The 13,913-nt window shown below is 41.4% G+C and overlaps 1 protein-coding gene across 7 annotated transcripts in view; it reads right to left on the bottom strand.

Annotated features, from left to right (window-relative positions):
• The window catches only part of armc8 (armadillo repeat containing 8), a 31,051-nt gene that overhangs the window by 10,852 nt on the left and 6,286 nt on the right, over positions 1-13,913 (bottom strand). For all 7 annotated transcript variants that reach the window (XR_009769563.1, XR_009769562.1, XR_009769564.1 and 4 more), the window contains 10 exons: positions 11,813-11,888; positions 11,167-11,257; positions 11,033-11,093; positions 10,757-10,957; positions 10,588-10,683; positions 9,632-9,714; positions 7,360-7,441; positions 7,121-7,207; positions 5,444-5,536; positions 5,199-5,348 (listed from right to left, as the gene is read on the bottom strand). Coding sequence is in view for 4 of the 7 variants with exons in the window: in XM_061692013.1 (XP_061547997.1) it covers positions 5,199-5,348; positions 5,444-5,536; positions 7,121-7,207; positions 7,360-7,441; positions 9,632-9,714; positions 10,588-10,683; positions 10,757-10,957; positions 11,033-11,093; positions 11,167-11,257; positions 11,813-11,888 (1,020 nt within the window). In the remaining 3 variants the exon portion in view is untranslated. The remainder of the gene's footprint in view (positions 1-5,198; positions 5,349-5,443; positions 5,537-7,120; positions 7,208-7,359; positions 7,442-9,631; positions 9,715-10,587; positions 10,684-10,756; positions 10,958-11,032; positions 11,094-11,166; positions 11,258-11,812; positions 11,889-13,913) is intronic.

The following is a 13,913-nucleotide window of genomic DNA, read 5'->3' as shown; positions in this document are numbered from 1 at the left end:
AATGTCGGTTGTGCAAATGTTACAGATACTCCTCAATCAGTGTGCAAATGGAGCAGATGCTACTCTGGCATGAGTGGCCAGTATATGCAAATAGTGCAGCATGGCGAGACAACTACAGTGAGTGCACAAGTAATACATAATACATAATTGGCCCCACAGAAATGTGACAACGAACTCAAGTCAAAAAATTGCCAGCTTGTTGTAATGGAATTATAGGTTAGGTGTTTAAGAAGTTGATCGCAAGAGGGAAGAAGCTGTTGGAATGTCTACTAGTTCTAGTTTGCGTTGATCGGTAGCGCCTACCTGAGGGAAGGAGCTGGAAGAGCTGGTGACCGGGGTGCAGACGGTCCGAGAGGATTTTGCACGCCCTTGTCTTAGTTCTGGCAGCGTGCAAGTCCTCAATGGTGGGTAGGTAGGGGGGTACCCCTACCCACCATATTTGGCAGCTGCCATCGTACCCTCTATGCGGACTAGTCATCCAGTTCCTGCAGCCCCACAGCATGATGCTGCCACCACCACGCTTCACAGTAGGGATGTTGTTAGCCAGGTGATGAGCAGTGCCTCCTCTTCTCCAGATATGACACTTGCAATTCAGGCAAAAAAGTTCTATTTCGGTTTCATCAGACCAGAGAATTTTGTTTCTGCAAGTCTGAGAATCCTTAAGGTGCCTTCTGGCAAACTCCAAGCAGGCTGCCATGTGCCTTTTAGTGAGAAGTGGCTTCCGTCTGGCCACTCTACCATAAAGGCCTGATTGGTGGAGTTCATTATCAATGGTTGACCTTCTGGATGGTTCTGGAGCTCCACCTTAGTGACCATTGGGTTCTTGTTCACCTCTCTGACCAAGGCCCGTCTTCCCCGGTTACTCAGCTCAGTCAGACGGCCAGATCTAGGAAGGGTTCTGGTGGTTCCAAAATTCTTCCATTACCGAATAATCGAGACCACAGTGCTTTTCTGGACCTTCGATCCTGGTGAAATTCTTTTGTATCCTTCCCCAGATTTGTGCCTTGACACAATCCGGTCTCGGAGTTCTGCAGACAATTCCTTAGACTTCATTGCTTGGTTTCTGCTCTGCTACGCACTGCCAACTATGAGAACTTATATAGACAGGTGTGTGCCATTCCAAATGATGTTCAAGCAACTGAATTTACCACAGGTGGACTCTATTCAGGTTGTAGAAGCATCTCAAGGATGATCGGTGGAAATTAGACGCAGCTGAGCTTAAGTTTGAGTGTCTTAGGAAAGGGTGTGAATCCTTATGCACTCATTATGTTTGAATGTTTACAGTTTTTATAAATTGACACAAATATCTGACAATGTGTTTGTATTTTGTCATTGTGGGATATTTTATGCAGATATTTTTAAGAAAACTATACTCATATCAGCTTTAGAATAAGTCTGTAACATAGCAAAATGTGGAAAACATGAAGGGGTGTTAATACTTTCTGGTGGGACTGTACCAACAGTGGAACCTCGATAGAACAGACTAATAGTGGCGGGGGTTGTCTGATATAGCCGTTTGTCCTTTCCAATGAAGCACGTTTTTTTTTGGTGGCCATATGCACCCATATTACTGTACAGTACAAAATTATGAATTTTTTTTCGTGGCCTAAAACGCCTAGTACAGTACAAAGTTCCATCTATCCATCCATCCATTTTCTGTACCGCTTATCCTCACTAGGGTCGTGGGCGTGCTCGAGCCTATCCCATCTATCGTTGAGCGAGCGGCACAGTACACCCTTAAGTGGTCGCCAGCCAATCGCAGGGCACATATAAAAAAACAACCATTCGCACTCACATTCACACCTACGGGCAATTTGGAGTCACCAATTAACCTACCATGCATGTTTTTGGTATGTGGGAGGAAACTGGAGTGCCCGGAGAAAACTCACACAGGCACGAGGAGGACATGCAAACACCACACAGGCAAGGCCAGATTTGAACCCAAGTCCTCAGAACTGTGAGACAGATGTGCTAACCGGTCATCTACCGTTCCACCCAATACAAAGTCATTGTAAATCAATAAATAATAATAATAAAAATAAAATGAAAAAAAAATTGTGTTTGAAAGTTCAATGTTATCCAAACTTACCACGCCAGTGTCCACGCTTGGTCATGGTGACATTGTTGACGTAAAGTACTCATCATAGGCGAGTTGCTTTCATGAGCCGCGAAGAATGTGTGCGCTTCCTAGTTCCAAAGCCGTTGCCAAAGGTGAACAGCTTGACAAAAAAAAACAAAAAACGGATACTGTACCAATAATAGCATTGATCCAGACTCCAAAGACTTGTGTTTTGTATTCCTCAGAGTTAACACCACTCTGTCTGCCAGAGCTCTACGCACAATAGACAATCGATAGAACCATCTGACATGGCCGCCACGTCAATGTTGCACATTCAACATGACCTCCACGTAGGCACATCTTTGGAATTTGATCTATTTTTTTTTATTTTTATTTTGTATATCTGTGACCTGGAAATACATCAGTCCCATTCTATACCTGCATGGCGTCACAGCGCCACTAAACAACAGCAACCAGTTCTGGAACCAACAGACTTTGTCAAGGCCATTTTAAGTGACAAATGGAAACTATTTATGAACACACCGTTCAGTACCGATGGGCTGTTTTATCCGATACCAGCAATATTGGGGTCTGTTTTATTGAGGTTCTGCTGTATTAAAATTAAGGCCAAAATGTTCAACCTTGGTTTCATTGGCCCACAAGTGTGCGTTATTTTATTTATTTATTTTCTAAAACAAGGCTTCCTTTTTGCTAAGCCCACAGCCCAGACATATGAAGAAGACGGGAGACTGTTGTCACATGTACTAATCAGCCAGTACTTGGCAGAAATTCCTGCAGCTCCTTCAATGTTGCTGCCGCACTCTTGGCAGCACCCCTGACCAGTTTTCTTATTGACTTTTCATCAATTTCATCAGGACCTCTACTTCTTGGTTATGTCACTGTTGGGCCATATTTGCTCCACTTGATGATTACAATGTTATCAGAGGCACTTTAAATGGTAGAAGGTGTATGCTGACCACCATTTAACGAGTTTGAAAGCAATTGCTTAATTCTGAAAAAAGCCATATTCCCAGTTATAAGAGGGCGTGCACACTTGTGCAACGCCATTAACTCAGTTGTTTGTCTTTACTTCCTCTCCCAAAAAAAATCAATTGCAAAGAAGATGAAACATTCTTTAAATTGCAAATAAAAACAGAAACCTGATTTGAAAATCCTTTTCACCCTATATTCAACTGATCACAACTGGACTGTCCGAGTTGTCTTAAAAGACGTTTCGCCTTGAGAGGAGGCTTCATCATTCATCAGTCCATGGAACAAGGCCAAGCCGCCAATATCCTTCACACAATGATGCCGGTTTTTAATGCAGTGCCGCCTGTGGGGTCGGAGGTCACGGGCATTCAATGTTGGTTTTCAACCTTGTGCAGAAATTTCTCCAGATTCTCTGAATCTTTTGATGATAGTCTGGCCCGATGATGACAAAATCCTTAAAGTGGGGAACAACTAAGCCTTTCGGGGATGCTCCTTTGATACCCAATCACAGGGTTCGTGCTGACCGTTCGCCGCCGCGCCAATGGCTAATTGAAACAAAATGTGGCGAAGCAAATATTGCTCACGTTCACCACGCTGGCGAAGCAAAATTGCTTGCATCCAAATTCAAAGGATGCTTCCTGATAAAAGTTAAAGTTAGCACGCTCATTCTGCTGCACGTTTATTACCGTGAAGTACATTTGCGGTGTCGCTAGTCAATGTGTCCTGCAATTAGTTCCCGCGGCTAGTTACCTGCCTTCTTCATCCATCCACGAGCCGCTATTCTCTTTTTGGTTTTCATGCCAAGCAGCGGCGTGAACCAGGGCTATACGTATCATTTCGGGTCCCAAGGTAAACATACTCAACCCCCTCACCCCCCTTATGTAATTTAAATGACTTTGTCCTGCTTTTGAAATTGGTTACAATTATCTGACAGCTAAAGTTAGCCGACTAATATTTACCACCAAAGATCTAGAATATTAATGTTTATCTAAACAAAAAAGTTTGAATTTGAGAAAATTCTACATAAAACCCTTAAGATTCTTCTTGCGAATTACCAAATAAGTGAATAAATTTAACCCTTTTACTGTAATTAAAGATTAATTTACATTTAATATAGTTTCCCATTTCACCCGCTTTTATACTCGCATCTTGGTGATAAAAAGTGTCACTCATGTCACTTTATCTCTATACTCAGTTGACACTGACAGTAGTGCTACTGCTACTAACAAGAGCGTCATTATGCAGTATTAAATTTTTACAAGCCATGAAGTTAAATCAATAAGTCATTCTACCGTCATGAAAGGTTTATCTTTTTACAATTCAATAGTAAAAGAATATTTGTTTTTCATATCAATTCATCATACCATTTATGGCTGGCCTACAGGAAAGAGTTATTTGTTGGCTGTATCCAATGTTGTGTGGGTCATACAACTGAATAATTTATTTCCTGTGTTTAGTAAATAATGCTGAAGATAAACTTCCTCCCGAAAAGTCGCATGTCAAATTGCAATCGCAACATTTTTTAAAAAGAAAAAAACCTCTTGCAATTAAATGTCGCCTTTCAAGGGACCAAAGAAACCTATTTACACATCATATAATTTCAAAATAAAATATATTCATTAATATTGTGTTGTAATAAAAAATATTTTTGAAAAATTATGACAGCAAATATTTAATGTTATGTCTCAAATTTATTAGTCAAATAAGGCCTGCTCTCTGGGAAAAACAAACAAACAAACAAAAATAAACACTTCTGTTTGACACTGCAGTTCAGTAAACAAATACCCACAGCCACTATTTGACAGAATGCAGTACATATGCATTTAGTGACTATGTACACTGCACCTTTAAATTATTTTTATCTTTTGAGAGTTTGAAACGCTCTGAACTCTATCAATTCTAAATACTCACTCCCTTATACAAATTCAAAGCCCCAGATTTTGACTTATTTAGGTCTAGTGAACACTGGGAGGCGTTCCTAATATTCTGTCTCACATTCGAGTGCTGTAAATCTTTCTTCAGGGCCAAATTATTATGAAGAATTCATCATATTAAATGTGAAACAGTTAGGTGATAATGGGTCAACAAATCATTAGTGCTGTCTTGCGTGTGTGTGTGTGTATGCGTGCATGTATATGTGCATACTCACAGGGCGTGTTGACAGTAGATTCCGCAGCAAACCGAGCGTCTTCATCAGCACGTTGGCATCGGGGTCAGAGAGTAAGCGAAAGAGTTGCTCTGTACCCAAACATTGAACAATCTCCACCTTCACCTTCTGGTCTGCCTGGAAGGCCATGTTCTGTGTACACGAGTACAAAAACAGGCATCGTACAGTTAGCAAAACTGTCTCCAGTGATTTGAGGTTGGAGCATGTCCAGAGAAGACGTTTCTCACCATTAGGGCCCAGATTCCGTTGACCCGAAGAGCAGGACTCTCACTCTGGGTCAGACTACATAGCAGTTCTATGACTCCTGATTCGAGGATGGGCTGCACGCACGCACACACAACACAGATATTTAACATGATTTTTTTTCCTCAGTGAAGCACTCACATATGCCATGGCTGAAAACTGGAACAACAACAACAGAAAAACAAATCACAGCATGCTGGTTTCACACCAGTCGAGTAGGTGGCGGCAATGTCCACTACAAAATGGCTGCCAACTGTCAAAGAGCAAGCTTTTTTTCACCACAGCTCCATTTGCTGCATCTGTTGGGTCACTGCCCCAGCACTATTTCTTTCAGCTTATGTTTTATCCCATTGTGAAAAATCAGGGTGTGGATTTTGATAAGATTGAGTTGGTTTGGATGCAATACACTTATTTAGTTATTTTACACAAGATTTGTGGCCATTTAAAAAAAAAAAAAACGTTTCTTAATTTCTTATTGATGCATAAATCCACATGAAAACATTCATTTTTCCTGTTTGGTGTTCTGCATAAATTGAGAGTGGGAAAGGTCTGGCCCACAGGCCACATACAGGCCATTCCATTCTTTAACCCAGCCCACCTAGTATTTACAAATCAAGAGTACTATAATATTTGTTGCACTCATTTATACCAAGTTTTTTTCCCTTGAGATGTTCAATACCGTTTTTTTTTAACCAGATACTAGTAGTACCGATACCAATTACAGTGACAGATGATTGTGAAGAAACACCCTTGTTTCTTTCTGACGCACGTGATCATTCACGCTGTGTCAAACCACCGCAGTTCAGTGCCGACTACTGGCGATAAGGACTAACTCAATGATTTTTATTTGATTTTATTTTTTGCTTTACGTATCAATGACTGGTATTGGCGGCCTTCACGAGTACCCGATACCTTGAGATAAGGCCCAATATCAGCCCGATACTGACACCTGGTATTGGTACTCGCCCATCACTATTTTTTCCTAAAATTGGTGAATTAAGATGCATTTCATTTTTTAAATTATTTATCTCATTAGATAACATGTTAATTGAGTTATTGTAAATACACAATATTTATATTTATTCTATCAATGAAATGGTAAATAATTAACAATTCTAAAATTTCCATTAATTATATTCAAAAAAAATTTTTAAATATTTTATACACACATTTTACCTCACCAAGGATCAGTTTTGACAGAGGAGGAGTGGTGCCTGTGTGTAAGGCCTTTCCACAATGCTGGGACCGAGGGAGAAATTAAACACCCTTCACGTACTTCTTTGTCACGCTCCGACAAGTATTTTATACATCACACCAGACGCTGGCACTGACATCTATTTATCTGATGGGGAGGAAGCCGCGCCGCTGTGGTAACACGCACCCAGTTTCTGCAATATCCCGCTGGGATGAATATTGTAAATAAGGTACTGGCGAATAAAAGCTGAATCAATGTGGTGAATTTTCAGGATCTTTCATTGCTCAGTGACTCTCCGTACTGTTTTTACTATTTTCTGTCAAATGGCTGTCTGTTGTCGTACTCGAGCGGCTCCAACTACTGGAGACAAATCCCTTGTGTGTTTTTTGACATACTTTGGAAATAAAGATGATTCTGATTCTGAAAAGAGTTTTTAAAAGTAAAAGGTGTGTATGTTTGTTTCTACCTCTTTACTGGGTGAGAACTCCAGCAGGAGGTTGCATAGTGTGGAAGACGCCATGACCAAGACTTCATCAGGGGCATTTTGCAACAGCTGTATCAAAACAAGCACAACCAGCAGGGGGGGAAAAAAGCACTAAGTTATAAAGTATCAGTTTAATTCCCTATAATTTCTTCACTGCAGGACAAATTGAGGTACATTATTTTCCATTTTCTTATCCATTAGAAACATTTGCTTCCGCTAACCTTCATGAGAGGTTTCCACACGGCGTGGTCGTGGAAGCTGGTCCTCAGCTGCTGCACCGACCGTGAAAGACTATGAAGACATCTGGAACAAGCACATGACACAGTAAAGGTAGAGTAAGCATTTCACACAAAAGCCAGTCATTTTGTCATTACATCACCTCCAACATAAAGCACATTCTTTCACTGGACACAACACAGTGGGACTACCTAAGTCGAGTGCACCCATAGGTGATACAATTTAGAATTCAAACAAACAAGTTTTCAAGTGCAAACCATCGCACAGGGTTGGCAATGGTCATAAAACCTCTAGCCATGGTGTGGCTAAAGAGTATAGAAATCTCCTATGTGGCTAAACCTATAGCCACACTTAACCAGTCCTCGTCACAGGGAAGCCAATAAGATTGAATGATGTGGGCCCAATTAAAACGACCTAGTCATCAATCAGAAGTAGGGCTGAATGATATGGGGGGGAAAAAAAAAAATTAATTGCAAAGGTTTCATTGTTACTTTTAAACAAATATTGCGATAGAGATGTAGCATGCAATTTTTCGGGAGGAACTTTGTTATATTTAGCATTATTCACTAAACAAGAAATGCAAGCCCAATTCCAATGAAGTTGGGACATTGTGTTAAACAAATAAAACCAGAATACAATGATTTGCAAATCCTGTTCAACCTATATTTAATTGAATACACTACAAAGACAAGATATTTAATGTTCAAACTGATAAACTTTATTGTTTTTAGCAAATAATCATTAACTTAAGAATCTTATGGCTGCAACACATTCCCAAAAAAGCTGGGACAGGGTCATGTTTACCACTGGTGTTACATCAATGTTTCTTTTAACAGCATAACCCTTGTTGAAAGCTTTGAATGTGGAATTATTTCCCATTCTTGCTTGATGTACAGCTTCAGTTACAGATGTTTTAACATCATGCCTTGTAATAAATGTAACACTGTATAATGATGCTCTTGTCAGTAGCACTGCTATCAGTGTCAGCCAATTATAGAGATAAAGTGGAGTGCCACTTTTCATTACCAAAATGAGAATATGAGAGTATAAAAGCAGCTGAAGCTAAAGCAGCTGAAATGGGAAACTATATTAAATGTAAATTAATGTTCTTTCATTACAATAAAAGTGTTAAAGTGATTCACTTATTTGATAATCCTCAAGAAGGATCTTAAGGACTCCATTTAGTACTTTTTCAAATTCAAACTTTTTAGTCGAATATTCAAAATCTTTAGTGGTAAATATTAGTAATCCAACTTTGTCAGATAATTGTAACAGATTTCAAAAGCAGGACAAAGTGGTGTAAATAACATAAGGGGGGCGAGGGGGAGCGTGACTATGTTTGCCTTGGGCCCCCCAATAATTACCAACGTACGGCCCTGGTTTGAGTCTGCACCGCCGCTCAGCATGACAACCAAAGTGGGATAAGTGGCTCGTTCGTGCATTGATGAAGAAGGCAGCCAGCTAGCTGGGAGAACTAATGGGAATTGCAGGACACATTGCCCAGACACATCAAACGTACGTAATAAATAAAAATAAATAAAATAAAAAATATTTGGCGCCAAGCTGCATCGGGTCTTGCCTTCCCCATACGCGAATATTTGCTTTGCAAAATTATGTTTTAATTAGCCTTTGACGAGGTGGCGAACGGGCAACGTCAACCCTGACCACGGCTATGGATGCTTTTTTGTGATGCCACCCCAGAAAAAAGTACAAAGTGACAGCAAAGGGGGAAAAATACCCACCAAAAACCTGAAAATGGGCCAACCAACACCAATTATTCCAGAAATACAAGCAAAACACACTAGGTGGCAGCATCTTCCTATTCTCTCTCCATTTTGCAGTTGTCAGGCATCTTTAAAGGGTGAGTAGGTTGACTTTGTTTTGAATATTTATTTTGAACAATAAACTGATAATTAAAAACAAAAACAAACAAGCCACAATAGACAATGAAACACTTAACAGCAGTTTTCCAAGCTCAAAAAGGAATTACTTTCCTCCTCATTTGTTCCTGAGGTTTTTTAGATCTTGGCATGATGTCTAGTTTTTGACGATCAATCACTTTTTTTCACACAGGGCCATGTAGGTTTTGATTTTTTCCCCTCCCTTGATAATACAAACCATCTAAAAACTGCATTTTGTGCTTACTTGTGTTGTCTTTGACTAAAATTAACATTTGTTTGATGATGGGAACCATTTAAGTGTGACAAACACTTTTTCAAACCACTGTATGTGCACAACAGTTCAAAATGACCTCACCTGACGGCTGCTAAGCGAACTTTAATGCTGGACTCTGACAGGCCGCTGACTATCCTGTCCATCATGTTTTCCGTCTCCGTGATCTTGACAGAGATACACAAGCTTTAAGAATGTCAACACACATGCATGAACTGTTCCACTGCTATTCGTGTGGAATAGCGACGGAGCCCTGCTGCAAAGAGTGAAAATACGTGGGCAATTGACAGCCCTTAAAAAGGTTTATAATTGCCTATAAATGCCACAAGATTGAGGCAAAGAACTTCATCCATTCATCCATCCATTTTCTGAGCCGCTTCTCCTCACTAGGGTCGCGGGCGTGCTGGAGCCCATCCCAGCTATCAACGGGCAGGAGGCGGGGTACACCCTGAACTGGTTGCCAGCCAATCGCAGGGCACATACAAACAAACAACCATTCGCACTCACATTCACACCTATGGGCAATTTACAGTTGTCAATTAACCTCCCACGCATGTTTTTGGGATGTGGGAGGAAACCGGAGTGCCCGGAGAAAACCCTCGCAGACATGGGGAGAACATGCAAACTCCACACAGGCGGGGCTGGGGATTGAACCCCGGTTCTCAGAACTGTGAGGCTGACGCTCTAACCAGTCGTCCACCGTGGCGCCAAATAACTTGTTTTGTCTGAATAAAACCAACTTAATTAAACATAGTTCATTGGCACCAGGATGCCACAAAATGGTGGAAAAGCACTACTCTTGTCAACATTCTTCGACTCATTACAAAATAGTTTCTTGATGCAAAGATGCCACAAGATGGCGCCACAGTAATACTTGTATTGCTTTAGCCTGAGCACAAACAGCGAATAGGTGAGTATTTCAGGATAGGAGGAACGGAGAATAGGTAGCCCAAAAATGTGCAAAAAGGTAAATTTGCAAACACTCAACCACGAATACGCTTAATATGTTACTTTGTATGAAAATAGCACGGACGACACACCTTCTTGCGGATGTCCTCGTCATTGGAGCCCAGCGAGGCGTACAGTTTGAAAGCCGCTTGCCTCAGCTCGTGTGCGTGCTTCAAGTCGTGGTCCAACTGCACAGACAGTGAATAGTTAATAAAAATACCATGTAAAATACAGACATAAGTCACAACGATGCTGACCCACCCTCTTGATGTCGGCGATGGCTGACACAGAGCTGGGATACTTGAAGTAATCTGCCAACATGGCCACCAGATGGTCAGTGGTGCTGGCGATCCGCTGCAGCTCCACATCGGGCTCCATGAGGAAGGCAAGCGTCTCGGCTCCCTCCACCCGCTCCTCCAAAAGGTGCTCCTTGCTGCACATACGCACCAGGCACGGTAGCGTCTGCACCCGCAGTAAAGGCAGAAGTCACACACATACCTCAAAACATATCAGCGAAAAAAAAGAAAAGCACACCACCTTTAGGACAACGCAGCTGTCGTCCGTCCTGATGGCGCCTGCTCGACACATGTACGTGAGACTGTGGCAGAAAGCGCGCGTATCAAGAGATGCCAGCAGAAACGTAACATCATACTTGCACTCCCTCCGCTCACCATTTGGCTGCCGTTAGCTGCATTTCAATGGGCTGATCCCTTTGCATCATTCGGATAAATACCTGAGAGAGCAGCTCGCCGTCCACCAGCACTGCAAGCACACAAAAAACCTTATCAACGTGACGAGTCCTGGCTAAAGAAAGCTACACACATGCTTAGATTTTTAACATCTTAACCAATTTTTTTAAATGTGAGAGAACCCCACACATGATGCAGAAAACTATCACCATGTGTGTGCTTAGTACTGCTCCCATAATAGTGAGTGATGTACAGTGTTCCCCGATAGTCGCGGGGGATAGGGTTAGAGCCCTGCCGTGAATAGTTAAAATCTGATAGTAATTGATGCCCCTTCCCTAAAAAAGTTTTATAATTGCATATATATATGCCACAAGGCAGCAAAGCACTACTCTTTTCTTAATGAAACTCCCAACTCATTTCAACATAGTTCCTTCCCACCAAGATGCCACAAGAGGGTGGCAAAGCACTACTTTTGTCTAAATGGAGTGCCATGCTTCACTTAAACATAGTTCCTTGGCACCAAGATGCCGTCAAAGTAATAATTTTATTCCTTTGGTCAAATTTGACCCGATTGTCTGTATGTGTGTGTGTACCCTGCTTAACGAGGACGGCAGCTGAAAAGACTCACCATTCACCAGCGTCATGGACACCTGAGTGTTCTCATAGGCCAGCACTGAGAAACATCTTAACGCCTGCATACGCACCTAGGAGGAGAAAATGGAGGTTAACAGTGGTTTACATTTGTTTGCTTGTATCTGCTTTTGGCCAGAATGATATTCAAGATGTGTTTTAATGACCCTATTCACAGCAGTCGTTTTGAAATATTACAATAATGTATAGCAGGGCTTATACAGGTGTTAGGGTTCCATTCCAATTAGCTTTAACAGGCAGGTTTCCAGTATTACTGAAGTGGAGCCCCCCAAAGCTGGTTTCCCTGAGAAATCAAATTTGTTCGGCCAATCAGTAGACTCACAAAAAAAAAGTCTCAAAAATCCATACCCATGAAGACACAGAAAGTGTGCCATATTGGTCTGAAATGGCCATTTTACAGGGAGTAATTTTAGCCATTTCCAGGAGTCCTTCAAAAGCGAACTTTTCCTATAGATTTTGCCTGATTTATCTCAAACTTGAAGGGGTCAGCCATACAGATGGGTGACCCTAAATTGTGAGCATTTTATAGTTTTCATCATTACATGTGAGCAGAACTTTAGCACAATACTGTGCTTAACCAAAACCAAAAATGACCTATGACACCAAAAGATAATTTTATTATTAGAAGAAATCGAAAGCATTGCGATTGGCTGGTGACCAATTCAGGGTGTGCAGCAGCTGTGGGCAAACCTTTTGGCTCAGGGGCCACATTGACTTTTAAAATTTGTCAGGTGGGCCAAGCCAGGACCAGATTGAATAAATAAATAACAAGGGCACTGCAGTGTTAATACCTAGATTTAATTTGAATGGGAACAGTGTTGTTTTGTTGATCACTTTTTTTGCCAGTGCATCAAAGTCTGGTGTTAGTTTTGTTGTGGCAATTCTCAGAACACATCTGAAGTGGGATCTGTAGGATGTCTAGTTGGTATTCATCACACTAAGAGTCTGTTCACATACATATGTAGAGCCAAACACCACCAGCATCCTCTGTGCCATCTTCCGGATTTTTGGAAATTTGTCTGCGCTTAATGTAGCATAAAACTCATCTAGTTTGAGAGGTGAACTTCTAGTATCACATTGGAGATCAATCAGGTCGATCTGCAGCTCCCGTGGTGCTTTTTCAGGGTCTTGTGTGACTAAAACTTGGGTGGCAGTTTGTCAGATAAAGGTGTTTTGCGGAGCCTGTGAGTTTGATTTGAGTTTTTAACCCCTGAGTCATAACCTTCAGTTCCTGGGTTGACTGGGTATTATCATAATCAGCGTGCTTGGTAGAAAAGTGACGGTTGATGTTATATTCCTCTAAAACCGCAATGGTTTCTTAACAAATTAGACATACAGCCGTTGACGGGACTTCAGTGACAAAGTATTTAGTAGTCCATTCTAAATTAAACACTCTGCACTCACTGTCGTATTTTCGTTTATTTGGCCCACTCATGGTTGAAGAAGGGTTCTGAGCAGTAGCAGAGTAAAAACAGAACAGCCAAAGTCCAGTCAATGTATCACTGTACCTACTGCGCTACCTGGTGGAACCACTGGGCAATACAGGACAACTCGGTGGAACCACTCTGCATTACAGGACAAGGTTAAATGAATATTGTCATGATTCTGATATGATTTGGGCGATTCTGTACCAATCTTTGCGGGCGATTCTGTACCAATCTTTGCCGGGCCGGATTCAAATGATCAACGGGCCAAATGTGGCCCGCGGGCCGTAGTTTGCCCACCCCTGGTGTACAGGGATGGATGGAGTTTAAAGCATGTCAAAAGAAAAAACAGAATACAATGATCATGTTCAACCTATATTTAATTGAATACACTACAAAGACAAGATATTTAATGCTCAAACTGATAAACTTTATGGTTTATTGTAACTTAGAACTTTATGGCTGCAACACGTTCCAAAAAAGTAGGGACAGGTGGCAAAAAAGACTGAGAAAGTTGAGGAATGCTCATCAAACACCTGTTTGGAACATTGAAAATGTGTGGCGCATTATGAAGCATAAAATTCGATAACGGAGACCCCGGACTGTTGAGCAGCTGCAGCTGTGTGTGCAGAATATCAGGCACTCCTCATCACC

Source organism: Phycodurus eques, chromosome 12, assembly GCF_024500275.1.
Source record: "Phycodurus eques isolate BA_2022a chromosome 12, UOR_Pequ_1.1, whole genome shotgun sequence".
Taxonomy (NCBI): Eukaryota; Metazoa; Chordata; class Actinopteri; order Syngnathiformes; family Syngnathidae; genus Phycodurus; species Phycodurus eques.
The sequence above is the reverse complement of the archived record's forward strand: the minus strand, read 5'-3'. Positions and strand labels throughout refer to the sequence as shown.